General features: G+C 55.5%; 1 protein-coding gene across 5 annotated transcripts; it reads left to right on the top strand.

The window, feature by feature from the left end:
- Positions 1-934: 934 nt before the first annotated feature.
- ARNT (aryl hydrocarbon receptor nuclear translocator) lies at positions 935-27540 on the top strand. Of its 5 annotated transcripts, XM_086478547.1 has the most exons (24): positions 935-976; positions 8253-8364; positions 9623-9667; positions 10835-10879; positions 13327-13371; positions 15820-16033; positions 16200-16413; positions 16499-16564; positions 16677-16776; positions 17192-17257; positions 17696-17781; positions 18219-18295; positions 18450-18584; positions 19022-19096; positions 19890-20041; positions 21779-21889; positions 22095-22173; positions 22551-22674; positions 23266-23365; positions 24735-24885; positions 25112-25271; positions 25470-25472; positions 25723-25874; positions 26439-27540. In XM_086478547.1, the coding sequence occupies exons 1-24, from the start codon at positions 952-954 to the stop codon at positions 26526-26528; spliced, it is 2427 nt and encodes an 808-aa protein (XP_086334673.1). In that variant the 5' UTR covers positions 935-951; the 3' UTR covers positions 26529-27540. The 5 variants fall into 5 exon arrangements, with proteins under 5 accessions (XP_086334673.1, XP_086334672.1, XP_086334675.1 ...); XM_086478546.1 differs by lacking the exon at positions 25470-25472; XM_086478549.1 differs by lacking the exons at positions 16499-16564; positions 25470-25472 and having other exon boundaries at positions 24741-24885.

Raw genomic sequence — 27540 nt, 5'->3', positions numbered from 1 at the left:
TTGGAGGAAGAGCATTATTTTATAGCGAAGCTTTGCCACCCTGGCGAGTGCCCCCAGGCTGGCGTGGCGTGTTTTTTCCAGGGATTTTTTCTGGCAAAGGCTGAGTTTTGGGGTCCCGCCGGTGCCTGGGGGGAGCAGGAGGGGGGACAAGGGGGCCCGGCCCCAGTCCCCACCCAGAGCCCCGTCCCTGTTCCAACTCGAATCCCCTGGCCAGTCTGAATCCCTGCTCCCAGCCCCCACCCCAGCCTTAACCCTAATCCCAGTCCTAATCCCAGTCTCAAACCTAATCCCTGCCCCAACCTGATCCCAGTCTCAACCCCGATCCCAGTCCCTGCCCCAACCTAATCCCAGTCTCAACCCTAATCCCAGTTACAATCCCAGTCCCAATCCCCAACTGTAACCCTAATCCCAATCCCAGTCCCAGCCCAACCGCAGTCCCAGTCTCAACCCTAATCCTAATCCCAGTCCCAGTCCCAACCCTAATCCCAGTCCCAGTCCCAGTCCCAGTCTCAACCCTAATCCCAGTCCCAACCCTAATCCCAGTCCCAGTCCCAGTCCCAACCCTAATCCCAGTCCCAGTCCCAGCAGGATTCCTGCCCTCCGATTAAAAAAAAACCACCCACCACAACACGTGACGTCACCCAACCCGCGCCTCGCGCGCCACACACCCCCCGCCGTAGCCACGCCCCCTTGCCGGAGCCCCGCCCCCTCCCGCGGTCGGGGCGGGGCATGGCGACGCTCACCCTACCCTGCTGTCTGTGCCGTCTGGCGCCTTCGCTCCGCCCTCCGCCCCCTGCCTGAACCAATAGGAGCGCGGTCCCTCGTCCCCCGTCCCGCCCCTCCCGGCGGGCGGGTTAGGCTGCGCGGCAGCTCCGAGGGTTTTCCTGTGCCGCCATCTTGGCAGTGGCGGTGAGGAGGGAGGCGGGGGGCGGCTGCCTGCCCGCACCGGCCATGGCAGCTACCGCCGCCAACCCGGGTGAGCCGGGGGCGTCTGGGCCGGGGGGCTGCGGGGGGGGGGTTGTGGGAGTCGTGGGGAGCGGGGGGGGGCGGGTCGGGTCGGGTCTGGGGGGTTCGGGCTGGGGCGTCCCGGGGGCCTGAGGGGACCCTGGGCCGGGCTGGGGGCTGCTGGGGCGGCGTTGAGAGAGGCAGCGCTCGGCGGAGGGAGGTTGGGTGGGAGGACCGGGCCGGTGGGGCCGTTAGTAGGGGCTGGGTTGGGCTACAGGGCTCGTGGAGGAGGCCCGGGTTGAGCCGTAGGAGTTTTGGGGTGGGTCGAAGGTGTGTCACGGGGCTGGAGGCTTTCGAGGAGCCGGGTTAATGGGGTGGGAGGCTTGGTCGGGGGAGGCGTTCTGGGGGAGCCAAGGGGTGTTATTTGGAGGTTGGGGGGGTTTGGGGCTGGGTCAGGAGGGGCCTGTGGGTGGTGGGAGGGTGGGGGGCACCCGTGAGAAGAAATGAGGGAGTCAGTGTGGGGAGAGGGCGCTGAGGGACCCGGCTTGGGGTGCTCCGGGAGGGTTTGGAGAACCAGCGGGGCTGTCAAGTGGCAGAAACTTTTAAAGGAAGCTCTTCATTGAGTGGCAGGCTGGTTTGGAAAGGAGGTAAGCTGGAAGGGGAGAAGGAAACGGTGTGTGAGCTGCTTGTGGCGGGGAGGAAGGTGTCCGTGCTCATCTCCGCTCCCTGAGCTTCAGGGGTTGGTGTGGGCCCTGCACACGCTGGTCTGGTGTACCTGGTGCTGGGCTCTGGTTTCCATCATCGCCCTCCTGTGAGGGAGCAGGCACTAGTGGAGCTCGCTTGTGTCTGTCGTCCTTCATGGTTTATGTTAGTTTTAGACCCTTTTTTTTTTTTTGCTGTATGTTTCATTGAGGTTTTCTTAATTAACAACAGACAAAACCCAATGTGCTGTTTCGAAAAGGATTTTTAGAAATCTCCAGCTCTCCTTTAAACTGCTGAGCTGAGGGTGCATAACCAAGGGTGTGGGTGTCAGCAGAAAGCAGAATATACTTTCAACTTTTGCTCCCTCAGGTCGATAACCAAGGGGTGACTCCCTGTTCGGAGGAAGCTGGAGATATCTGACGCTTGCCGAATAAAATCGAATTGTTTTGGCTTTGTCAGAATTCTGGCTGAATTGCTCTGAAATTAGTCTCTACCTGGAATAATCCAGTGTCCCTGAAGTCGCAGTGGATTTACAATGTGGTGTCTGAGATCAGAATTTGAGCTTCTGTGGGGTTTTTGGGGTTTTTTCTTTTGGCTTGTGGTTTCTGACTGTTCTTGCTTGTGGCTTGAGGCTGGCGAGGTCTTGGGCCATGTGGCGTGTTCAGGTTTATCGAGCACTGTTCAATGTAACTTCTAAAGGATGGGTTTTTTTTCGTTCTAAGGATATAGGAAGCTTTTGTGGCTTTAAATACTGAGGAAAACACGTTGGGTCATTTGTCTGTGGTGATTCTGAGGCAAGGGGGCAGAACTGGTGTCTGGAAATACGTGGTTGTGGTTTCACATAACGATCTGAAATTCTTCAGCAATCAGAAGTTAGAGGTGGCGTGTTAGGAAAAAACCCCAAGAATTCCCGATTCAGCCTAGCAGAAACGCATCCGACATGGAAACTGTCAAACTTGTGATCCCATCCCGCAGCAAAATACGCTTTTGGCTCACAGCGGCGTCCCACGAAACAGTGGGATTGTTGCGAGTGGTGAAACCGTAGTCGTGTGTGTCGGTGGTGGTGTGGGATGGTCGGGAAGTTCACCGCTTCTCCCGCCAGCGTGGGGCTGGAGTGAGGTGGTGCGGTTTGGCGGACAAAGGATGCGTGGCTAAATGTAAAGGGGGGGGGGGAAAATAAACGCTGTTGCTTGGGGTAAGAATGGAAAATGTACGTTCTGAGCCAGCTCTGTAAGACTGCAGTGGATGAGAGAGGCAGATCCTCGTGGCTCTGAACCGTTGGTGTATTGCGAAGGGCCTGGGTGAGCGCGGCCTTCGGAGCCGCGTGACGTTTTGCATAATAGGAAAGTTTTAAACCAATTCTCAAGGAGAAAAGAAAGAACTTTCCACATCTGTGTTTAATATTTGTGACTACAGGCGGACTGGCTGGCCAATGTCAGCCTGGCCCTTTTAAACCGGCGGCGGGGGGGGGAGATACGGACAGTCTGCTTGAGCGTTGTACAGGCAGAGGTTGTTGGTCAACGTGTGACAATTGTTCTTTAGAAGCTGGGTCCTCTTGATGTTGAGAAACAGACTGCAGGGCTGCAGTGGATACTGGGTAGTGCCCCCGAATCTCAATGTCCTCACAGTTTGAGCAGGGCAAACTGGCCACAACCGTGAGTTGGAGCTTATTTTAAGCGTTCAAACCGCAGCTTGCGGTGCCCTCCTGGGCCTTCTGCCCTTCCTGGAAATGCTACACGGGCAAAGCGGGTCACCTCAGGCCTGGGAGAGGGGGATAAAGCGCTTCTCTGTGCTCAGATAAACTTGCTGAGAAAGAAATCTGCAAAACCTTCCTGCTGCCTCGTCTGAGGTGAGCCACCACACGGCTCCCTGGGCTTGGTGAACTGAAAAAGACTTAAATTGTGAAGAGTGCGGGATTGAAAGCTTTCAGCTGTGCCAATTGAAGCAGGTTTTATGTTGTTGAAATCTCTTGGTTAGGAGTGAAGAGTGAATAGCCTCCACTGACTGGGAGGAAACGTGAGGAGGGATTAAGAAGAGCAGAGTGACTTGCCTCACTTGCCTCACTTTACAGGTTTTCGTATTAACTTCGACTATTGGGACACTTTTGGTGCTGGTTGGGTGAAGCTTCGCTTCAAACATTTACTTTTATGGATGTGTGATTTCACACATGGGGAAAGTGGAGGGTCCCTTCTTTTCTGGTGATTTTAGCGAACTTGTGTAACGCTTCTTGGAGCAGGTTCCCGTGGGGATGGAAGCGCTGAGCTGGCATTGCATGGGAGTTCAAACCACCTCAAGAAACCTCCCACCTACTTCCAAAAATAAATCTTTCATGTACCTGAGACACAGAAATTGAGACACTCTGTAAATACAAAGCCACGTGCGCTGTTCAGAGCGAAGCCTTCCAGTCGTGAGTGAAATGCAGGCGGCGGGGAGGGGGTAGTAGCAGCCTGGCTCGGCAGCTGTCCTCCGCTCCCAAACCTGCTCGAAACTCCCGTGGCTTTTTGGGGAGCTCGCTCATGGTTAGGTTTATACTCAGTCTTGCCGTGCCAGAACGCGCTGGCTGACGCCGAGCCTGGTGAACAGCCTGGGCCAGAACCGTGCAGCGGGACCCGCCGTTTTCACCGGCCTTTGTGCAGCGCCTGGCTGTAGTCGACCAAGTGGTGCAACAAAAACGCATCCAAGAGCTGTGGCAGGCCCAGCTCGTAAATCACCGTTCGCAATATTTTCAGTGACTTTATTTCTGAAGCTTTTTCACTGTTGAGATGCCAGTAGTTGCAACAGAGCCCTTCCCAGGAGAGCGGGGCTGGAAGTCTGGCTCTGGAGATGACATTCCCTTCGCCATCTTCCAGCCTCTTCTCTTCTGGGTCGAGCTGTTGGCCGAACTGGGGTTGGGCTCGCAGATTTCTATTCAGTGACAAACGAGGACCCGCAGTTTCTCTGCGCTGCCTCTGCTTATCTCTTCTGGCCCTAGTTAGGTTTAGCACATGTTAAAGGCAAGCCGGGGCTGCTTCTGGAGAGGGCTGGAACGGCGACTGACCGAGGATATTACTTGTTGCGGCAGGGACGCTGCGAAACCCGCCCTGCCCTCTGAGAAAGATGGGCTGGGACTTTGGGTGGCACATCTGTTTTTTGAAGAAGCCACGTTCGATAGGGAAATGACCGCTGGTCCTGTAGCTCCCAACACTGGTTGTTTCGAAGGAACGTGTTCGTTGCCTCTTTTGTTATTTTGGAGAAGTTGGAAAACTTTGTTCTGGCCACTTTGGCCTTCGGTGTGTTGGGTCAGGGCTGAGCCTCCTGGTCCCTGGGGGCTGCTAGTCGCTGCTTTGAAGAGCTGGTGGGCAGCTTTCCTGGTGACGGTGGTTTTCAGTTGCGCATCTGGGGTTTGGGAGGCTGGGACGCACCAGGCTTGCTTAGAGCTGGTCGACTCCCTCAGCTGGGTCTTTGCCTCGGGTAGCCTCAGCGTAGTGTTGCTACACGGCCCGCGTTTGGATCGGGGGAAAACGGGGGTTTGGAAGGAAGGGTGAGTGTCCTCGAAACTCTGACAGGTGAAAAACCAAGACCCCTTCCCACCCTGCCCGCCTGCCCCGTGCTCTCGCTGTTCTTGGGGTGAGGCTGTGGTAGAGAGGCCGAGGGTGGCGTGAAAGAGAACGTAACCGTGTGGATGCTCCCCCTCAGTACGCAGAACAAAATATTACCGACTCGCCTCGCCAGATGTCAAGATATTTTGTTTTCTTCCACGTGTGAAAGGGCACGTTGTACCACGAGAGGCAAACGTTTCCGAGTGGGAAGCTGAAGCCCGAGGGAAAGGGGTTTCATCACGCGACGGTGAGATGCCGGCCCGCGCGGCAGGCTCCTTGGAAAGAGCAGAGCCTCGGCTGCGGCCTTTAAAAACAAACAAAGACGCCCTCCCTGCCCCCAGCCCTCTTTAAAGGTTGATCTGCAGAGGAACAGCGCAGTGTCACTTCCTTCCCCTGCCCGAAAGCGGACATTCCTCTCTCCTGAATAAAGTGATTATCTGCTGTGCTCCAGAAACGATGTTTCTGCTCAGACCGCGGCATTTAAACACGTGTGTCAAAAAGCCACAGGCTCCTGGGGAAAAGGAATAAACCTTCTGACCCGGTTTACTTGCACTCGGGGCCACGTTGCACTAAACAAAGACCTTTGATATCGGCCCTTTCTGCACCCTGGGACGTCACTTAGAAGTGAGGGAAGGGGCTCAGAGGTGTCCAAGTGACCTGAAATCGGACGGAGAGGCGGTGGGGAAGGTCTGTGGTCCCGGTGTGGAGGACGGAGGGTGAGGAAGGCCAACCTCCGCTTCTTTTCGGTGCATCGCATCAGCTGACTTGACTTTATCGCTCAGGGACCCGTTTCCCGATGGAGACCGTATGGATTCCCATACGCCACCCTCAGACAGCCTTTCACCAGTCTCTTTCCATACCTGGTTCTTTGTCCTCAACTGGTTTTTTTGAAACTTCAGAGCACTCCCCGTGTTGGTGTTGCTGTAGGTGGTGTTGTGGTTGGGTGTGCTCGCTCACGCTGTTGTTTGGGACTGTTGTGGGCCCCGTCAGCTGCCGAGCGTTCGGCTGGATGCTTGTTCCATATTTTATCACCCCTGGGAAACACTATGGGCTGGCGAGGCAGAAACTTCTTCAGCCATGCCAGCTGCTCGGAGAAAAACCAATCGAGCAGTAACACAGGCTAGCAGTATTACTGTGCTAAAAGAGACTTCTTTTTTCTTTAATTTTCTTTAAGAAATACCAGAAGTTTTGGAACATGTTTTGTGAGAGCTGGAGCAGTCGCTGCGAGCCGGCCGCACCACGGCGGTGGCTGGGCTGTTGCACAGCGCTGCTCGTAGCTGCAAGCGAACCACCGTCCAGCTCGGGCAGTGCTGCTGAGATTAAACTGCTCTTGGATGGGAATCTGGCTTCGGGAGCTGGGAAAATCCTTGTTAAACCCAGGCGTGTCTACGATGTTGAAAATGGGGTTTGTTTTTTTTTTTTTTTCCCTTTCTTTTCCTGATGTTGGGAATACAAAAGGCTGTTTTATGTTCGAGGGGAGAAATAAAAACAGACGCTCACGCGGAAGCTCGCTGTAGTATAGCTCTGCTTTACGGGTCGAGCCGTAGCCTCCTGGTCTCGGCGAAGCGAAGGTTTGACAGCCTCGCAGCTCAAGCCCCGGTTTGTTGCCATATTTGTTAAATCTGGCTTCAGTTCTTTGCTTTGTCCCGCGGGTTCTGGCAGCGTTTCAGGCACGGGCAGCTCTCTGCATCCGTGTACCGCTTTGCTGTGGTTTGGGAACCCCAGCGATCGGCTTTTTTTTTTTTTTTTTGTGAGCATTGGGGTGGTTTCTTTTTTGGTCCCTTCCACTTGGCTAAAGCAGAAGTGGTTTGTCTACCTTCGAGGTGCTCCTCACAACTTGGTTTGCGAGGATTGTGGTGGAGATTTCTCTGGCTGGAGCAATGGTTTTGGTTGCAGTCTAGCGGCGGGTTAAAAAACCACAGCCATTAAAATGAGCGCAGAGCTGAGTTATTTCAGGAACATGAAAAAAATGCCTTATAACTTGTTTTAAAAACAAGTGGTTCAGTGGGCACGTGGCTGCGTGGAGAGCAGAGGTCTGCGCTTTCTCTGTGGAAAAAAACCCATAACACCTAACGGGCTGGGGCCTCTGTCCGGCTTGTGAGGGCCCCGCGTTCAAGTTCTCCACTTGGATGCTTTTCTTTCCCGGCCACCACAAAGGGCTGCTATTCCCACCTCGGAGCGGACTTCTCGTTTTCTCGAATGTTGGGTCTGCGAGGAACCTCTCGAAGCAGCGCTGCAGTACGCGTGGCGCGGTCTCTGAAGCCTCGCCAGTTCCACGCTTCTCGAGAGCGTGACCCGCCTGTTTCATCTCTTGGAAACCATTGATGAGGTGTCCTGCTGCTTATGAAACTTGTCTGCATGTAAAACACAAGGGTTTTGGTTCCGAGAAAGACTGCTGTCGTGTGTGAGGGAGGTGTATCAGTTCTTCCCCGAAATGACGTTCTGTTGCTCTGGGTGCGGGGCCCGTTGCGGAGGAGCGTAGGCAGCGACGGGTGATCGCGCCTGCGGTGCCCGCAGGTCAGCACCGCTGCGGGATAGGAATGACTGTCTGGAAGATCGTGGTTTTCCAGGTGCCTTAAAAGCGTCTTGCCTCGTTCTTTGTCTCTTAGGTTGGGAAAATAAACCCTCCTCAAGAGGCGGCGTTAACGTTATTGGGCAAACCCGCAGCTCCTCTCCTCCCCTTCTGCGTACCCGTGCAGCTGGCGGAGGAGGACGGGCTCAGCCCCTGCCCACGCCGACTCCTCCTCTGGCTGCGAAGGAGACCACATCTTTCAGCTCAGCGATCTGAGCGCTTGGGCTGATGGAAACAGCGTGTGCTCAAAGCTTGGAACGGACCCTCGGTGCAGGCCCTGGCGAGGCCGTGGATGAAAGGGCTGGGAACGCGCCCTGCACAAAATCTGTCCCGCTCAGATGCTGAAAGGCGGTCGCTTTTAGTGGGAGCTGTATGTGGAGGACACTCCACCCTCTGAACTCGAGGGGGATTTGACGTAATACTGGTCTATTTTCTTTTTCTACTCTCCTGTTTAGAAATGGCATCAGATGTTTCCTCGCTGGGTGCAGCCGTCAGCTCTGGGAACCCTGGCCCGGGTGCCCAAGCCGCGGGAGCCATCGTTCAGAGAGCCAGCAAGAGGCGTCCCGGGTGAGTGTGTGCTCTGTGCGCCTGGTGGCTTTCGTTTTGGGGGGGGAGGCGTGTGTGTGAAGTGTGTTTTTTGAGGAAGCCTTGCTCTCTTCAAAGAGCGGTCAGCCCTGTGATGAGGAAACTTGTCTGCTTCTAAGCAAAGAAGAGTTTCCCGGTTCCTCCGGGTGCGTTGTATCCCGTCCTCTTGCTTTGGAGCGGTGTGCTTTGTGCCATTAGAGCCAGGTTCTGTATTACATATCAAAAGGGGATTAAACAGTCGAGTTGCATCTCGCAGGAGAAGAGGGTTGCTCACCAAGGATTGAGAGTGAAACGGGAGTGGCTGAAGCAGCGAGACAAGCCAGTTGCTGCAAGAGAGGTAGAGGAACGGAGAACGCGAACGTTGGGGCCTTCCTCAGACCTTTGCGACTGGGCCCTCTCTGGGAGAGGGTGGGGGGAAGCCACAGTGTGCTTGTGGGAGGCTTTTTGTTTGCTAAAAATGCCTTTGCAAATTAAAAGGATATTGAGTGGCTGCTCTTAAAATTCCTGGCACAAGAAATTTCCTTTTAATTTTCAAACTAATTAAAATCTGTCCCCGCCCCCCCCCCCCCCCAGTTGCTCAAACTCTTCCCTTCACCTCCAGGCGCTGATGCTCCCACTCCCCTGCAGCTCCTCCCACACCGTCTGCTACTTGTTCCTCGCACTTCATTGACAAACACGCACGCTGCGGTGCTGCAGTTTTCCATCCAGGAGGGGAGCGTGGTGCAAAGCTTTGCCTCTGCCCTCCCACCTACGCCTGTTAGAGATGTTTCTTTGACCCTGTTAGAGCAAACACAGTGACGTCGTCCGCTGTTGAGCTAAGAGCCCAAACTCCGCAGGTCACCGCGCTGAGCTTTTTGACTCTTGAAGTGTTTTGCCTTGTTGTTTTTATACAAATGCAACAGATCCAGGCTCGTGAGGTGGGAGCGAGGAGTGGTCGTGGCAGCCTGCTGGGCTCCACGTGGGAGAAGCAGGGCTTTTGGTGGAGGAGGTTGTGACGCAGTGGGTGCTCCAAGTGGGCTTTCTCTCTTTTGAACTGTTTCCTGGCTCCGTTTCCATTGACACGTGAAGGAAACTCCCTTCTAGACTTCGTGGGTTGTTTCACATCAGCCCCTGGGAGTGCTTGAATCTTCCTTTCAAGAGTCCTCTGCAGCCCCGTAGGGACAGGTGGAAAAGCAGCGTGTGAAGGAGAAACTGGTTGGTTAATAATTACCTTCTTGCTTATTTTTTTTTTTTTTTTCAGGCTTGATTTTGATGATGACGGAGAAGGGAACAGTAAATTCCTCAGGTGAGGGAGAACGTGGCACCTTGCAGTTTCTGTTGTGTGGTCTAGGTGGGTCTGTGCGTTCCCCTCGGAGCAGGAGCGTGCTGCTCAGGTGGCTTGTCCTCTCCAGAGGGAAGTGGGGAGAGGCTGAAGGAGGCAGCACTCCCCTTCCTTAAACTCTTCCCTTTCTCCTAGTCAGCAGTATTCTTCCAGCCTTGCAGCTGATGCCAAAGCAAAGCTGCTGCGCACATGGGGCCTGTGAGCCCGGAGAAGGGGCCGTGGCTGGGAGAGGGTCCCGGTGCTCCTTTGGACGCAGCCTCCACCTCGAGCCTCCCTGCTGGGCCCCGCAGCGGGCTGAGGCCGGCTGAAGAAGCGAGCCTTGCGAGCCCTGGCGTTGCAGGCCTCCGTGGCGATGTCGCTGCGTTCGATCCCAGCGCCTCGAAAGATTCGACAGTTTCCATGAATGCTTCCAGCAGGCCGCTGGCTGTTCCAGCGCTGCGCTGGAGGAGCAGCGCTGCTGGCCAAGCCCCCCTCTCGATTGGGGAGAAAACCCAATCTTCTGCCAAATCGCTTCTCGGCCCAGCAGCGAGACGCTGAGCTTTTGTTAGTGCCTCAGACACGTGTTGCTGAATTCTCATCTGGTGTAAGGATGCTTCGGTTACAGAGACATCCTTAGTGCCGAGGAGCTGGCGAGGCTGCAAGTATCCTCTCGTGATCCATATGGAACACAGAAGAGTTGGAAGATCTTGTGTCGTTCGCTTGTAGCCTCGCTGCACGGGTTAGGGTTGGACAACTGTAATAGGTTGCAGTCTTTCAAAGATGGCTGCGGAGCGGCTTGGAGGTGATAAGTCCTGAGGAATGCAGGGTTTACCCCCGAGATCCTCTGGATGAGGGTCTTGATTTGGGCCAACTGCATCTCCAAAGCGCCGTTTAACCTGTTCCTTTGTGTGTGGTTGTGCTTGGATTGCTGAGCGTGGTGCCACTGTCCTTGATGTGAACGTGAGGTGGGAAACAACATCAAGGTGATAAAAATAAACTGTAGTTGAGTGAAGAGCGTGGTTCTGGATTGCACGTGTGCAGCGGAGTTTGCCTTTTTAACACCAGCCCTTGTTGAACCTTGTTCTTCTCTCGGTGCCTTTGGGGAAGAAGTAAGTGTAACCGCTCTAAGAACTCTTCTTCTCCCCCTTCTAGATGTGATGATGACCCCATGCCAAACGATAAAGAGAGATTTGCCAGGTAAGAACCTGCTGTGATGCAGTTTTTGAAGCTTTTGGTGCCAAACAACCCTCATGTAAGAGGGGTCCTGCAGCACCCTTCCGTAACCAGCCGTTAGGTTTTCTCTCTCTGAAGGAAGGTGCGCCAAAGGAGCCAGACGTTTTCCTTGGTGGCTTTTTGGACCAGTTCGTTATGAGTTTGGTGAAATTACCTTCTTCTTTTTCAACGTTTCTTTCAGCTGTTGCCTTGGACTCTCGTTCTTTTCTCCTGCTCAAGAAACTTGCAGAGATGAGTTTCATGCTTAGTTCAAGTTTTGCTTGAACAGGGTTTCCCGGCAAATGTTGTGTTTTGGGGGGCGCTAGGCAGAAGCTTTCTCTATGACGGGGGATTTTCTGGAGATCAGAGGGCGCAGTAACATCATAGGCAATAGTTTGACTCTGTTTACCCGTTGGTGTCTGAACGTAGCTCTGTACCATCTAGTGCTGGGACTGACCTCATGGTATTTTTACAGCCCCTGGAACTCGATTTAAATGTTTCATGGGTTTATTTTGTGTTGATGTCTGATGTTTTTGTCAAAGTGAGGTGCTTTTGTGGGCATTCCACAGTGCTGTAAATTCCAGGGTGTCCCCTCAGCACCAAGGCACCTCATGCCATGTCTTGCCACGAGATGAAATGAGTAAATACAGGCTAATGGCCAAGATACTGTGCTTAGTGACTTGTCTTAAGGAGGGATCTGCCTTCAGAAATTCCTGAAATAGGAGTTAAAATTCAAGTGATTGAGGACACTGGGGAAAGGACCGCCCAGCGTGTTGTGTCAAGGAGCCTGAGGGTTAGCAGGGCAGATCCCATCCCAGGGTGAGCCGGGGATGGTGGTGGGTGCAGGGGCCTTTCCCTGTGAGTTCACGTGCTGACACTGGGGGTCTAGAAACGTGCAAAGTGTCTGTTCTGCGATGGTTCAGCCAGAGCTAGAAACCTGTGTCGGAGTCTCGATGCAGAGTGGCCAACAAAAAAATATCGCAAAGCCGAAATTTCAGGTCACGGTCGCGCTGTTACCTGCCACGGGGCCAGCAGGGGCTTCTAAGCTGTGGTCCTCCAGCCTTTTGAGGGGTTTAACTCGCTCCGAAGTCAAGCAGACTAGAAGTGCGTTTGCCAGCCCCCCTCGGGTAACTTTGTTCCCCGGTGTTAAGTCGTGAGCTCTGGGAACTTCAGGTATAGTAGACCCTAATGAGACATTTCAGTGCTGTGGTAACGCCAGACACCAGAAAAGCGGGTGCTGTGGGCGAGCTTGCGGTGCTGAGCAGCCTCACGGCCCTTCAGGTTCAAAGTTCTGCCGCCTGCCTGGGCGGTGCCGCAGCTGGAGCGGGGTCTTGGCTCCTCGTGACCCCTGTAGCGCCGTGGCCTGTGGTCACCCTGGTTAATAGCCACGTGGCAGGCGAGGAAGGAATGAACAAAGCAGCCAAAGGACTGAATGGCACCTCTGGACGGCGAAGGCCCAGAGCCCCTCTCTGGTGGGGCGTCAGCAGGGCTCTAAGGTAGAGATCCTCCCTCCTCCGGTGAGGTGAGGCACAACAGAGCACGGAGGCTGCTTTTTTTTTAAAGACTGCACTAAAACCTGGTGGAAGTGGCGGGGTACCACGGCTGGCTGATGCTTAAAAACCCCTCCTATGCTCCCCAAATCCGCAGTGCCTGTTGTAGGCGCTCAGCCTCTGAGACTGCCCGCCTGCCTCACCGAACACGTGTGGTACCTTCCCCTTTCCTGGCGGTACTTTTTGGGCGTTATTTGTTTTCCAAGGCCAGCCAGACCTCAAGGAGCAAAACTTACCGGCAGCCTCTGTAAAACAAGGTTTGCAGATTCCTCTTCTCTGAAGGCTGGAAGCGCCGGCGGGTCGGTGGGGGCGTCTGCGTGCCCCTCTGGAGGTGCTGCACGCGACGTCTGTGCCGTTGGTCGGGCAGCCCTCTCGGCTGGGTCGTCCTGAGCGGTGTTTGTGTAGCAGCGTTACGAAAACGCGTGGTCTAGCTGTGACTCCTGCGCTGTTTGTGGGGTTTGGGGTGGTTTTAATCTGCTTTTCTGATTTGTTAATACTATCAAAGAGGCTATTGATTTCTGTTCTTTTTTTTTTTTTTTTTCCCCTTAAAGAAAGAGTAGTTTAATCCGGCTGGGACCCTAATTCCCAGCTCTGCCATTAACGGTCTAATCTTGCGCAGAACAATCTGCCCCCAGGCTGTGTAACGCAGGGCTCCCCCTTGCCTGTTCGCAGCCTCGGTAAGCGACTTCCAACTTGAGCCTGGTGTGGACGGCAGGCGCCCGTGTGGTGTGTAATGCTGCAAACTAATGACTGCTTTGTTTTATGGAACTGCTCCTCTGCAAAACAGACGTGTCTGTAGGCTGGGTTTCCTAGTACATCTTCCCATTTTTCATTTCTTTAAACTTTTTCCATTTTAGCTTAGATCGCTGATTTTATTTTTAGGTCTGATGATGAGCAGAGTTCAGCGGATAAGGAGAGACTTGCCAGGTAGGAGAATGGAGATTTCAAGCATGGACAAGCAGAGTATTTCCTTTCCTTAATGTTTCTCTAGGCATCCCTTCTCTTTCCCCCCCCCCCCCCCCTCCTTCCCTCATCTGCTGCAGTAGAGGACTTGAAGCTGAACAGACTTCTGGAAATCGCTGTGTAATTGGAATTAGGAGGGGAAAGGCATTTAGTCTCCTTGTGAGAATGTCTTTGGGGAATACACAAAGGATTTGTTTGCCAAAGACCGCAGGGTAGAGCGTGGCTGGGCCCTTGCTTTCCCCAGTGCTGTAGCTTTGCTAACCTGGGCTGAATACAGTTTCTCTTGGGCTGGATCGAGGTGCCAAATGGCCTGTTCTCACCTTGGTAAGGTGATGTTGCAGGAATGCTGTTTACTGTCAAAACAGACATTAAAATGTTTGAGGTCAGGTTTTTTTTTCCCACCCCTTAAAAACTTCCGGGAGTTTACAGCAGTTCAGGCTTACCGAAAACAGGATTATTTCCCCCCCTCCCCGCCCCCCAAGTTCCTAATGAGGGACTGTGGCTGAAATGGCTGAAGGAGCATCTCGAAGCTGCCCCATTGAGCCCTGGGAACGCGTGCGTTGAGCTGCTGGGTGGTCAGGACGGCGTTTCCCCGGCAGAAAAACCCCACCTCGAAATGGACGCTTCAAAGCTGCGAAATAAAAACCGCTTAAATCCCCACCGAGGTTTCTGTCGCTTGCCACCCACAGCTCGTTACTGGAGCTGAGGGCTGGTGATTTGTGAGGAATGGCTTGTTTTGTGGCTTGCCGCCTTGCAGGCTTGCTCTGCAGCTGCTTAGGACCGTTCCACCCTGGACTTGCTCTTAAGCAACGCACAGGACTAAAAAGCCGGTCTCGAGTGCAGCGAACAGCACGGTTCTGGGCAGTTTATTGCTCGCTGGCTGGTTTTAAATCAAAAAATACCCCCCCAAACAGCAGCCTCTGCTAACTGCAGTGTTGCATAGCTTAAATACTTGAGGAGATAAGGAAAGCCGAGGTGGGGCCTGCGAATGCAGGGAGCAGCAGTGCTCTGGGGGTTTCCTGCAGAGGAGCAGCCACCCTTTCCTCTGTCCCCTGCGGTCAGTTGTTGCTGTCATGCAAGAGCCTGTAGTAAAGACTGTTTGGAAGTGAGGTGAGAGAGATGTCTGGTGGTTTCCCAGTAGCTCTTGTAGTGAAGGCGGCTTCGTTTTCCCTCTTGAGCATGGGAGTTTGGAGAAACTGAATTGCAGGTGAGTGTGACAGTCGAAGCGCTGCTTTTTCCGAATATCAGGTTTTTTTGCTGCAAGGAGCAAGGTCACTGAATGACTGCACACACCTGGTAGTGATAAACGCTTCGTTTCTGTATTTACCCTCTTTAATTCACTTGCCTGTCTATGTTCCTTCCAACACTTTCATCTCATTCCATGTCCCACCACGTGCTTCCTTGCATCTGATCCATCCTTCTATACAGGAAACCTGGCTTTTAAGTTCTGTTTTGAAAACCCCGCCTTAGTGACCCAGTTAAACACGTGCTGGATGAAAAGATCCAAGTCTAAATAAGTAACATTCTGATCTCGGGGTGGGGGGGGGGGGAGGGGGGTTGATGGGGCCTGTGCCCGGTGAGCGGACTCGCCAAAGGGGTGTGAAGAACCTCTTTAAGGCCTGTAAGCGGGCGGCGTTCGTCGGGGTGCCTCTTTAGGGGTCTGCGTGCACCACCCAGGCCTGTGCCTCCTGGATGGTCCATCCACACTGGCCTTGATCTGTAGAGCGAGCAGGTGTATATCTGCTCTGAAGCTTTCCCTCCTGCCGTGGTGGTGTAAGAGGCTCTTGACGTTACTGAGAAGTATCATCCTAAAAGCGCTGCAAGGTGAGGCTCCTCGGATGTAACTTAGGGGCCCAAGTCTTAGCTGCAGCCCTGGCCTGGTGGTTGGAGGCGCATGGGCGTCTGCAAGGTGGTGGTGGAGGGGCTTGGGTTCATCCTTGGGCACTGTGTGGGGTGTTAGTGTCTTAGTCTGTCTGCACCAGTGCTGTTCAAAAGCAGATTTCCTCAGGAAAGGGAGGTGAACCCCACTTGGAGAGCAGAGGCCGTGGCAAAGGAAGAAGTCCTTTGGCTTGCTGCAGTGTTGTGGAATTGATGGGGAAGCTTCTCCTCTGCCAGAGCAGCCGAGTGTAGCTCGTTGCCTTCGCCAGGTACCAGGGAGCTGATGTGATTGAAAGCGAGGTTCTCGTCCGCAGCAAAGAAGGTCCAACCGTAGACTCTCCTCCTTGCACTTGTTCCTGCGTTCCTTTGTGCACGCCCAGCATGTTGAGGCGCTTGTAGCCCTTCTAACTCCTGATGACCCCGATGCATCTCTGTGTTTTGCACTCTGGCCTTGTGGAAGCGTTGACGTGGGGAAACGGCTGAGGCTTCTGGCCCGTCGGTAACTTCGTCTTCCTCCTCCCTGGCCTTTTGCAGGGAGAATCACAGCGAGATCGAACGTAGGCGGAGGAACAAGATGACTGCCTACATCACGGAGCTGTCGGATATGGTGCCCACCTGCAGTGCCCTGGCCCGCAAACCAGACAAGCTCACCATCTTGCGCATGGCTGTGTCTCACATGAAGTCCCTGCGTGGCACAGGCAACACCTCCACTGACGGCACCTACAAACCCTCCTTCCTCACTGACCAGGTCTTGGCTTGATGCTGCTTGGTGGGAAATACCGCCCTCAGAGCGGGGCGGGGGGTGGGATTAAAGGGCGGGTGGGGGGAGGTGGGCACCCAGGGTGGGCTGAGACGGTGTGAGCTGCTTGGCTCCGGAGTTAAGAGCGTGTCTGTCTGTCTGTCTGTGAATGCAGGAACTCAAACACCTGATCCTAGAGGCAGCCGACGGCTTTCTGTTCATAGTGTCCTGCGAGACCGGGAGGGTGGTCTACGTCTCCGATTCTGTGACTCCTGTCCTGAACCAGCCCCAATCCGAGTGGTTTGGCAGCACCTTGTACGACCAGGTCCACCCCGATGACGTGGGCAAGCTGAGGGAGCAGCTCTCCACCTCGGAGAACGCGCTGACAGGTAAAGCAGCCTGGGAAGGGGCTGGCAGTGGGGCGGGCGGCGCGAAAGCCTGCGGAGGACTTGGATTAAAACCTTCCCTTTGTAGAAGGAACCAAACCCTGGTGCCTCTCTAACAAGGATCCTGCAGCCCCCCCTGAGAGTGCATCTAAAGGTACCACTGGTGACGCTTGCGCCGTGCGAGTTTCCTCGTACGTTGCCTGGTGCCTGTGGGGGTGAAAGGGCCCGCGCCGGCAGCAGCATCTTGGGTTTTCTTCTCTCTTGAGGTCGCATCCTAGACTTGAAGACGGGGACTGTCAAGAAGGAAGGCCAGCAGTCCATGAGGATGTGCATGGGTTCCCGAAGGTCCTTCATCTGCCGAATGAGGTAACGGGGAGAGCCCTCGGGAAAACCTCCTTGGAGCCTGAAGCTGAACTTGCTCCCTGGCCCTGTCCCGCTTTTATTTCAGCGGGTTTTTTTTTTTGCTCGGCCTGATGTAGACGTGCTCGAACGTGGCTGAGCTTTCCCCACAGTGCTAGCAGTCCAGTTCTTGAGATTTTTCTTTGCCCTATGCAAAGACGGCTCCTCAGACGATCCACTTTCAAGTAACAATTTGTTCTGGCCCCGCGTGTCACCTCCCTTGAAGCCTGCAGAATGAGGGCTTGTCACCTGGGTGACGGGAGATTCAAAGGGTCGTCCCCATTTAGAGGGTCCTTCCTCTGATTCACGATTGTCAAGGTGGTTTGATGGTGACCAAGAAAGATAAGAGCCTTTTCCCCTCGCGTTTCTGATTCTGGTGCAGGTGTGGCAACAGCTCGGTGGATCCGGTCTCTGTAAATCGTCTCAGCTTCATGAGGAATCGCTGCAGGTAAATGATACGAGACGATGGGCAAGGGCGCCGCGTCGCGAGGGACAGAGGGAGCTGCAGCTCTGTCACCAGAGCGGTGGGGGTGTGGGGGGGTGCAGCTCACAGGAGGGTTTACCTCTGCTGGTAGAGGAACCAAAGTACCACTGTGTCGAGGAAGATGATCCTGGGGAAGACGAATCTTTCCAAGGTTGGATTTGAAGTCGATTTAACGCCCCTGTTGTTGCTGGGCTCTGGTGTACGTTGCCCCGTGTTAATTTGAAACGGGGATAGATTCCAGCCTATTCTGTTCTTGATCCTCTTGCGTTTATGTTGAGTCTTTGTTCTTTTTTTTTTTTTTACCCTGAAGACATTCTGTGGAAGCTTTTTAAAAGCACAAGTAGAAACCTTGCCCTCGCCTTACCCCGGCGTGGCACAGTGAGACTGTTTCTCTCTCCCAAGGAACGGCTTGGGTGCGGCGAAAGACGGCGAGCCTCACTACGTCGTGGTGCACTGCACGGGTTACATCAAGGCCTGGCCCCCCGCAGGTAACGGCTTGGCTGAAGCGCTCGGTTGTGCCCGGCTGTAGGAGCGTGTGGGCTGAAGTTGTCCGTGCCGGGAACCAAACGTGCCAGCAAATGCTTTCCGACTGTCTCTCTCTTATTTTAAGATTGAGCTAATTTTTGCAGATGCCGGATCAGAGACGTGTCTCTCTACGGTAGAGTTATTGTAGAGGATTAAAATAATATTACGCCGTCTGATATGCTGGCTTGTGCTGAAAGTTACAGAGATTTTTAACCCTTCTGGCAAAAAAAGGGAGGAGGCGGCAACTTACTGTACCAAATTCCTTCATGGGAAAGGATATTGAATTGGAACACAGGGTAGAGAGATGTATTGAAGTCAGAACTGCCTGGTTTTTTCCCCCTGAAATTAGCAGGTTTTCCTGTATTAACCTTGCTGGAATTTTTTGACCCTTCCCCCTCAGGTGTTTCACTGCCTGATGATGACCCGGACGCTGGCCAGGGCAGCAAGTTTTGCCTCGTGGCTATTGGGAGGCTCCAGGTGGGTAGCACCTTGCAGTGGTCCTTGTCCTAAAAGTCCGCAGAGTTAAACTCTTCTGTCTGAAGATGTTCCCCGGTCTGGCCGCAGGGCCGGCTGGTCAGGAGCGAGCAGCTCTCGTGAGCTTTGCTGACGCCGGGCCCCTGCTACCTTGCAGGTCACTAGCTCGCCCAACTGCACGGACATGAACAACGTTTGTCAGCCGACAGAGTTCATCTCCCGGCACAACACCGAAGGCATCTTCACCTTCATAGATCACCGGTGCGTGGCTACGGTTGGCTACCAGCCGCAGGTGAGGAAATGGTAGGAGCTTGCCAAGAAACCCTTCGGACTTCCCTTCCCTTCCTCCCTCTCTCGTACATCACGGCTCTGCTTGTCTGACAGGTCTGATAAAACAATGCCCAGGGCCTAAACCGTACGTGTGCTGCTTCTCCACCAGTTTCTTTTCTAAGTACTTTGATCGTTGGAAGGGTGGGGGGCTCTGGGTTGTGTCTGCTGTCAATTAAGATCATTTTTGCCTCCGAGTTAGAGATCAAACGTGAGTCAGCTGCTGCTGTGTTTCTCTTTAAAATACCGCCCGCTGGGTCCTGCACTTTGTGTGACGGAGATTTGGTGGGGGGGGAGCAGTAACGACCTGTCCAAAGCGGAGTTAATGGGGCAGACCTGAAAGAGGGAGCATGCCTGCCAGACGAGCTGACTTGATCTCTCTCTCGCTTCCTTTAAAATTAGGAACTTCTGGGGAAAGACATTGTGGATTTCTGCCACCCGGAAGACCAGCAGCTTTTGCGGGACAGCTTTCAGCAGGTACAACACCCTTAGCTACCGCTTTGCAGCGTGGTATTGAGGCTGGAATCTGTCTTGGTGCTTGCAAAATGATGAAATTGCTTGGAAAACCAAGAGAAAAATTAATCTTAGCTATTTCTCCTTTGCCCAATGGCAAACAGTTACAGCTATAGTCACGTAACTGTAAATGTGCAAAACAAACCAGAAGCACCCGATGTCTAACTCTTGAATTCATCCTCTGGCTGCTAGTCCAGTCTGCTTTTAGGGCCAGAGACGTGGCTACAAAGTGCCTACTTGAATGCCATGCTTCTGTGGCTGAAACACTGGTTCATCTCTAGGGCCCAGCCCAGTGCTGCAGAACTCGAAATGGATGTGGTTTGCTTGCCCTGTTGTCGTTACTCTTATTTCTGAGGGCGTTGGACTTGTGGCAGGGCAGGTAAGACTGCCCCTGTGCTTTCATGACTCCAAAAAGTAGCTGCTCATGTCCATTTGTCCAAATAGTTGGAATCAGGAGCAACAGCATGTGCTTCATTTGCTGGAGGCTTTTTCATACATCTCACCAGTGCAAAGAGATCAGAAAGGCGAAGGCCAGCGAGGGGGCGTTAGGTTGCCCTCCCGTGTCACTCGGGGCTCGAGGCAGCGGAGGGGAGTAGCGCAGCCCCGCGCAGCTGGGGCAGAGCGAGCTGCGGTCGGGTAGGCTTGGAGGCAAAGGGCCATTGTGAGGTTTGAGCGGGGGGTGGCTCGTTCTCAGAAGCAAGTTGCTCTTCAACACCTTCTCTTATCAGGTACTACTGATGGCATTACGTTTTTTTAGGTGGTGAAGTTAAAAGGCCAGGTTCTGTCAGTCATGTTCCGATTCCGATCCAAAAACCGGGAATGGCTCTGGATGAGAACCAGCTCCTTTACCTTCCAGAACCCCTACTCGGATGAAATTGAGTACATCATCTGTACCAACACCAACGTCAAGTATGTACACGGAAATGACTTGCCAACCACCAGTGATAGCGCACGAACCCGCTGGGACCTTGTCCCGGCACAACCGGCAGCGCAGAACTGCGGGAGCTTCGGCCTCTCCCCCTCACTGAACTTCCCATCCATTTGCTGAGGCCCTGGAGAAATTGCTGGGTCCCGTGAGCGCTCTTTCCCTGGGCCGTGGCAGGCACTAGAGGACTATAAAGTGCCGGGAATGCAATTCCTTTGGCTGTCGCGGTTGTACGGCTGAGCGAGCTGCCGAGGTTCAGCGCCGGCAGTGCCTTTTTTAACGCTGGGTGCTGGAGCCGCTCTCCTGTCTGTGTTTGCGTTCGGAGCTGATATTAGGGAAGTCTTGCCGGGGAGTGCAGCTCTTGGACTCCTGCGACAGTCCGGGGGGGGCAGCTGCTGCTCCCGAGGGTGGCTTTTCCCGCGAGCAGGGCTGTCGGCAGCGGATGGTAGGGGGCAGACGCTTTATTTTTCTCCGCTGCTGTAGTTTTTGTTCCTTGGATTCGGAAACAAGCTCCAGCGGGGGAGGCTTTCATTGCTGCTCTCTTCTTTTTCCCCTCTCGCCTATTCTAGCGGGCTGGCGCATCCCCTTTGGGAGCGACCAGAGCTGCGCTCTCTTCCCACGAGCGAGAGCTCCAGGCCCCTTGCAGAAGAGCTGCAACTGAAATAAAGAAAAATAAATAAATAAATAAATAAAAAAGGTGCCCGCCCGTGGTTCGTGGCTGCGGGCCTGGTGGGCGCAGCAAATGGAGTCTCTCCAGCCAGGCGAACGGGAGGCTAGAGTGCTTGTGGGCAAATGAAAAGCCAGGATTTTTTTGCCAAGAGACAAAGTCCTAGAGCGCAGGGAGTGCTCCTTCCCTTCCTGCAGCTGGTGCTTCCTGAGGAGGAAGGATTAAGACTTGAGCAGTGACAAATCCCTCAGTGCAGGGCTGAAATCTGATGCAGATCTGATACAGGCCTTAATTCCTGTCCCGGTGTTAGCGGTATCTCTTTGAACTCATTCATTCCACACGCATCCATTCTCACATCCATACTACGCCTTCGAAAAGCACGGCATAAATTCAGGCCGGAGAAGCAGCAGTCTGTGTCGTGGCTGTGTTTGAGGCGCGTTTTCTCTGTGTGCATCTTTGCTAGGTGGTCTGTACTGTTTCATCTTCGAGATCAGGTACTACTGAAGCAGCAGCTTGCAAAAGAACTGTCGAGAAAACGCTGGATTTTTATTCCTTTCTCGTGGGAGTTAAACATTAACTGACTTCTGCCGGTTGACAGAGGGGCGTAAAGAACTCTACCGCTGTCTTGGGCTTAGAACCTAAAACTGCTGGTGGTTTCTGCGGGCTCCAGCTCTGGAGTGTCTGACAGAGCTCAATGGAAGCCTCGGGGATTTTTAGCTTTCTACAACCTTTGCTTGTGCTTTAAGGATGCTGCAGATCTGGCCGTGCTCCTGGTGTAGGTTATGAACCGCTCCCTTGCTCAGCGGCGAGGGGGCAGAGCCCTGCGGCTCCTGGCAGGCAGCGTTGCATTACGTGACACCCCCCCCGCCCCTTTCAGAGACCACGGAAACCGAGTGGCAGGATCCTTCACTCGCACAGGTTTTGCAAAAGCAAAGCTTCCAATCTTGTCCGAGACAGGCGCGCGCTCCTGCCCGCAGTAGCCAGCTGTTTGTTTTCGTTTAGTATTTTTAAAATACATTTTTTTTTTTTCTTTCTTTCTTTCTTTGCTTTAAAGGAACTCGAGCCAGGAGTCTCGGCCTGCCCTGTCAAACTCAATGCAGAGGCCCCAGCTGGGGCAGAGTGTCAGCCTTCCCCTGGAGATGGGCACAGCACAGCTGCCCTCAAGGTCAGGAGGTGCTCAGCTCCTTTTACCGTGCCTCTCTCGCTGGTTCTGCCCTCCTGTCACATAGCCTTCCTCCCCAAACTTTCCTCTCTGCAGCAATGAACTCCTCTGGGCTAATGAATCATTGGTGTAACCACAGACTATCTGTTCCCTTGGCAATCATTTTGAGCAGCCGGTGTTCTCCTGTTACAGAGACTTTCTATTTTAGGCAGCAGCAGCCACCACCACAGACAGAGCTGGAAGTGGTCCCGGGAAGAGAGAGCCTGTCTGGTTATGACCACTCGCAGGTAAATCGACTCGGGGTTTGGTTACTCCTCGTGTGCGTTGTCCTGCTTTATTAAATTGCCTTTTGCTGGGGCTTTAGAGGTGGCCACACCGGATGGACGGGAGGCTGCTGAGAGTTTGGGAGAGGAAGGTGTTCTGCCTTTGGGTTTTGCTGCATCTGCCGGCTTGGTTTTGATCGGCCCCTGCAGCACCCTCCCCGCTGGCGCCGCCAGCCCTAAACGGCCACATCATCCCAATAAAAACGCGCAGGAGTCCAGAGAGCGGAGCGAGGGCTTTGCCTGCGAAGCCCTCGGCCGTTTTCTCCGCGCCGGCTGCGGCGCCGCTGCCTTCCCCCCCCGTGCTCGAGGTACTAACGGCTCCCGCTCGTACCCGCTCCCAGGTTCCCGTTCAGCCTGTGACTGCGGCCGGCCCGGAGCACAGCAAGCCCCTGGAGAAGGCAGAGAGCCTCTTTAATCAGGAGCGGGACCCGAGGTTCAGCGAAATCTACAGCGGGATCAACACAGGTAGGGGAGCGCTGGGCGGCGCGGCACGGCCAGGGGCACGTCGCGTCTTTAGCCGATTTCTCGGCTTCGGTCGGAGCGCTCGGTGCTCTTTCCCGAGTCGCTCGGGGCAGCCCCTGGTGCAGGGGCTCAGCGTTGTGCGGGACAGTGCTGGTTTTGGTGCTGGGTGGGTAATTCCCGTCTGTGCTGAGGTGCTGCTGTGGCAGTGGATTGTCCCGCAGCCGCCGTTTTGCTGGGGAGGGGGTGGGTGGTGGGGTGGCTCTTGCTCTGGTCTTGCTGCCTGCCGTGGCCTGGTCCTTCCTGCTCGTCCCTCGAGAGCAGTTCTCAGTGTCCCTGGTCTGAGCACTGCAAGTCGTGGATGCTCTAGCCCCAGAGGACCTTAATGCAAGTTTATTAGAAAATGGAGAGGAAATCGAATTAAACAGGCTTTTACAAAACCATCTGGAGTGCGTGTCTGGATAAGGAAGGGTTGTGTTTGCTTTGGCTCAGAACAGTTTTCCTTTACACGGGCTTGTCTCTGGCGACTGGTTCTGTGTCCCTGTTCCTGCTGCTGAGACTCTCTCAGCCCTAAGGTGCGTCGGCCTCTCTCCGCAGACCAGAACAAAGCCATTCCGGCCAGCACGGTGCCTGCCAACCAGCCCCTCTTTACGCAGGGAAACACCTTCACCCCGTCGCGACCTGCCGAGAACTTCAGGTGAGGCTTCCCGTGCCGTGCTTTGAATGGCCTCGTGTTCCTTCTGGCTTCTCCTGCGCTCATTCCTGTCCTGTCCGGGTGTCCTCACGCCACTGCTGAGTGTCCTCAGCCTCTCCCTGCGGGGCGGGGATTGTCCATAAACGTGTTCGGTGTAGGATGCGCAGAAAGTCCGGGGGGAGTGTGGTGGGTTGACCCTGGCCAAAATGCCCAGGTCCTCCGTGACTTCTCCAGCGTGAGTCCTTCCACGGGTTCAGTTCTCCATGAACTGCCCCAACGTGGGTCTCCTCCATGGGGTGCCGTCCTTTGGGAACCGACTGCTCCAGCGTGAGCCCCCTCATGGGGTCACCAGCAGCAAACCTGCTCCAGCGGGGGCTGCTCTCTCCCCACGGGCCACAGGTCCTGCCAGGAGCCTGCTCCGGTGCAGGCTTCCCACGGGGTCACAGCCTCCTTCAGGCACCCACCTCCTCCGGCGTGGGGTCCTCCCCGGGGTGCAGGCAGTCCTCTGCTCCCCCGCCCACGGGCTGCAGGGGCACAGCCTGCCTCACCGGGGTCTTCCCCACAGGCCGCAGGGGAATCGCTGCTCCGGCGCCTGCAGCACCTCCTGCCCCTCCTTCTGCCCTGCCCGGGGTGCCTGCAGGGTGTTTCTCTCCCACATTCTCCCTCCTCTCACTTGCTGCAATTCCTGCTGCCCCACAACTGTTTCACTCTCTTACATACGTTATCCCAGAGGCGAAAAACGCTGTCGCTGATGGGCTCGGCCTTGGCCGGCGGTGGGTCCGTCTCAAAGCCGGCCGGCATGGGCTGTATCGGACGTGGGGGAAACTTCGTACAGGAGCCACCCCTGTAACCCCCCCGCTGCCAAAGCCTTGCCCCGCAGCCCAGTTACAGGGAGCCCGTCCAGGCGTCGGCTTCTTTGAGGGGTGGGGGCGAGAAGGGCTCCTGCTCTCCTGCCTGGGGCTGCTTTGCTCCTGGTCGGAGGTGCAGGAGCTTTGGGGCTGTGCCCGGTCAGCGCGGCCCTTCCTCTGCTGTGCCAGTCCTCGCCCTCATCTTCACCTTCCCGGCTACCGCCTCGATTCCCTGATCCCCCTCTGCTCTGTGGCTTGTCCGTGGGACAGCTGTGCCTCTCGGACGTGCTTAGACCGAAGCCCAGGAGCTGAGCTGGCTGAGAGCAGCCTTGCCCACGAACCCAGCAGCTCCTGCCGGTTGTGCCCGCAGCGGGGCAGCGTGGCGGGCGCTGGCACGTGAGCAGAGTTACCTGCGTTGCTGGGCTCGTTCCCCCCCGTCCGTAACTTGCACGGGTGGCGCTGGTGCCCCTTCATGCTGTGCGTGATACCTCGTGTCCTGAGAGTGGGTGTGTTCTGTCTTCCAGGAGCAGCAGCATGGTACCTCCTGTGAACATCATCCAGCAGCAACCCTCCTCAGCGGGCCGGATCTTGGCGCAGATTTCCCGCCACTCCAACCCAGCTCAGGTCAGCGGAACCAACTGGGCTCCAGGGACGCGGCCGGCGTTCGCACCCCAGGTAGCAAAGCCTGAACCCTCGGTGCAGGCCCCGCGGCCCCGCTGCGTTACCAGACCCTTCTCGCCGTCGTCAGTCGACCTGCTTTAACTGGGAGCGAGGGGGCGGTGCTGTGTGCCCGTGGGCTTTCCCCTGTGGGGCCAGCCCGGCAACTTCTCACCCTGGCGAAGATGAGGTTCCCAGTAAACGTGTCTCACCGCTTCCTCTCCCGTTTCTTGCTCTCTTACAGCAAGTGGCATCCCAGACGGTGAAGACCCGGCCCCCTTCCTTCAGCATGGGCACGTTCCAAGGCACCCCGTCCTCCTTCAGCCCCATGACACCACCTGGCTCTACGGCTTCCCCGACCGGGGCTGCTTACCCGAACCTTGCCAGCCGTGGCACGGGCTTCAGTGAGTGCGGCTCGGGGCGCTGGGGAGCTTGGGGTGGCACCGAAATCCCCTCGGAGGAAAGCTGGGAGCGTCAGCCCGGTGCAGCCTTGGCGCTCCATCGGTTCCTTGTGTGCGCTGGGAATGCCTGGATGCAGGGAGCACAGCCAAATCCCTGCTTGGGCTAACTGGGCCTGTCTTGCCTTTAACCGCCGTCCAGAGCAGGTGAATTTGGAGCCGTTTTAAGCTGACTGGGAGGGAGCACACCCCGCTGGGACTCCCCCAGCCTTTGTTGTTCATAGGCGGGTGCCAACAAGTGCCTCAGTGCATGTGGCAGTTCCGTGGCTTTCCCTGGAGGGGAGATCCTACCCCTTTAACACGCGAGGAGTTGGGCGCTTCCCAGTCCCAGTAAAGCATCCCAGAAACCACCACCCTGCGCCGGGCGTCGTTTGCCGACTTGTTCTCTGTTTAACAGCCCCGGAGGCGGCGCAGACCCCGGCCCCGTTCCAGACGCGGGCGGCCGAAGGCGTGGGCATGTGGCCGCAGTGGCAGGGGCAGCACCACGGCCCGGCGTCCGGGGAGCAGCACGTGCAGCAGCCGCAGCCAAACCAGCCTGAGGTCTTCTCAGTAAGACGGTGCTTTTTGTAACCTCCCGAGTGAGGACTGGCGTGGGCCCGTCGGGTGGGGACGGATGGTCTCCGCTCCCCGAGCGCGGGCGGCGGGCGGATAGAGCTTGTCCCTCTAGTCTGTAGCATCTGGTGAGGCCTCGAACTCGTGAATAACCTGAGGGAGCTGAAACTGGAGAGGAGGGGCCGAGAGGCCTCGGCTGGGCCTGGCTTTGTGTCTTGGTCCCTTGCAGCATCAGTGCGAAACTCCGCCAGCTCCGCGGCCGAATGAACCCTTCTAGCTCCGATTTAAAAACCCTAACAGAAAAGCCAACCCCCTCCCCTCTTGAACTCTTGAGAGCTCCAGCTCTCCTCACGACTTGCCCCTCCTGCTTGCGAAGCAGCCAGTGCCGTCGCCGCTCGTGACTTAAATCTCTCCCGCAGCCTCGGACACAAACCCCGTGGGCCCTGGGGAGGGAAGGGACCGCCCTGGCGCGCGGTACCTGCGCTGGCGAACGCCTCCGCCGCTAAATTCCCGCCGTGATGCTCTCGTCCGGGTCGTAACTCTCTCCTTGTACCCTCACAGGACATGCTGACGATGCTGGGAGACCAGGGACCCAACTACAACAATGAGGAGTTCCCGGAGTTGAATATATTCCCTTCTTTTTCAGAATAAAACGAGCCCTAGGGAAAGCAAATCATAGCTATATATAATACCCACGTGTAAAGGAGAACACCTAAGTCTTTTTTTTTCAAAGACTGCTGAACTTTCTGGACACTTCCTACCTTCCGGGGGCAGAGCTCTGCCCGACAGCCTGGGGGACGGATGGCCGAGCGGGAGGAAGACGCTGTGGTTTTGGGCACCTCCTCCGTGCGGCGCTGGCAGCGGGGGACTGTTCGCCTGGAGGCTTCAGGACTCGAGAGCTGCGGGAGCCGCCGCGCGCTCGTTGACCGAAGGCCCCGTGTTTCCGGAGCCGCTCGCGAGCGGTTTTGGTTCTGCAGGCCGGGTCGGTCGGAGGCATTCCTGTCTGGGTCGCAGGCAGCCCCTCCAAACTCCGAAGGTGGCTTTTACTGTTTTTATTTCAGTCTTCTATACCGTGACTCTTTTTCTATAAAACACAAAGTATTGTAACTTTTTAAATATCGGAGGAAACTCTTCCGGGCGTTAAACCCTGGCAGGTGCTTGTGTAAGAATCCTTGTCACCAGGCGGCTTTCTCGTGGGAGGAAGCTTGGCCGCCTCTGGAGGGTTGTTAACCGCGTCTCCAGTCTGGGGTGCTTTAGTTAGAGCCGCCCCCCCGCCCCCCCGTGGGCAGGCCCGTCGGTGTTGGTTCGGACGCCGGTCTCTCTTCCGTGAACTGTGCAATGAGTTCGGGACCTGTGAAATCCCTCGGGGGCCCGGTCCTTCGTCTGAATGACGGGAGAGTTACGAGCCATAAAGATGTTATCGATGGAGCTTTGTTCTCGGCGCATCGGTTTGGCGGCTGATGGTTTCTGTGCTGCCGTGAGCCCGCGTTTCAGCAGGCTTTCGGTCAGTTCTGGGGGGGCAGCAGGGTGGGAGCTGCTCCGCACCGTCGGGGCGGTTTTGGCCACGTCTGGATCGGGTTCCTCGCCCTTCGTTTCGGAGCGGGACGTCTGTTCCCCCGCGGAGGGGGGGCCCTGGAGGCGTTGGGGGTTCGCTGAGGAGCTG

Source organism: Leptosomus discolor, chromosome 26 (assembly GCF_034619465.1).
Source record: "Leptosomus discolor isolate bLepDis1 chromosome 26, bLepDis1.hap2, whole genome shotgun sequence".
Classification (NCBI taxonomy): domain Eukaryota; kingdom Metazoa; phylum Chordata; class Aves; order Leptosomiformes; family Leptosomidae; genus Leptosomus; species Leptosomus discolor.
Note: the sequence above shows the minus strand (reverse complement) of the source record. Positions and strands in the feature narration are given on the sequence as shown.

Bases quoted from the DNA above. Each gene is read 5' to 3' on its own strand.
- ARNT (XM_086478547.1), top strand. From the start codon at position 952: ATGGCAGCTACCGCCGCCAACCCGG. The intron at 13,372-15,819 runs GTAGGAGAATGG...GGCCTTTTGCAG, and splicing joins GATAAGGAGAGACTTGCCAG to GGAGAATCACAGCGAGATCG. The intron at 18,296-18,449 runs GTGGGTAGCACC...GCTACCTTGCAG, and splicing joins TGGCTATTGGGAGGCTCCAG to GTCACTAGCTCGCCCAACTG.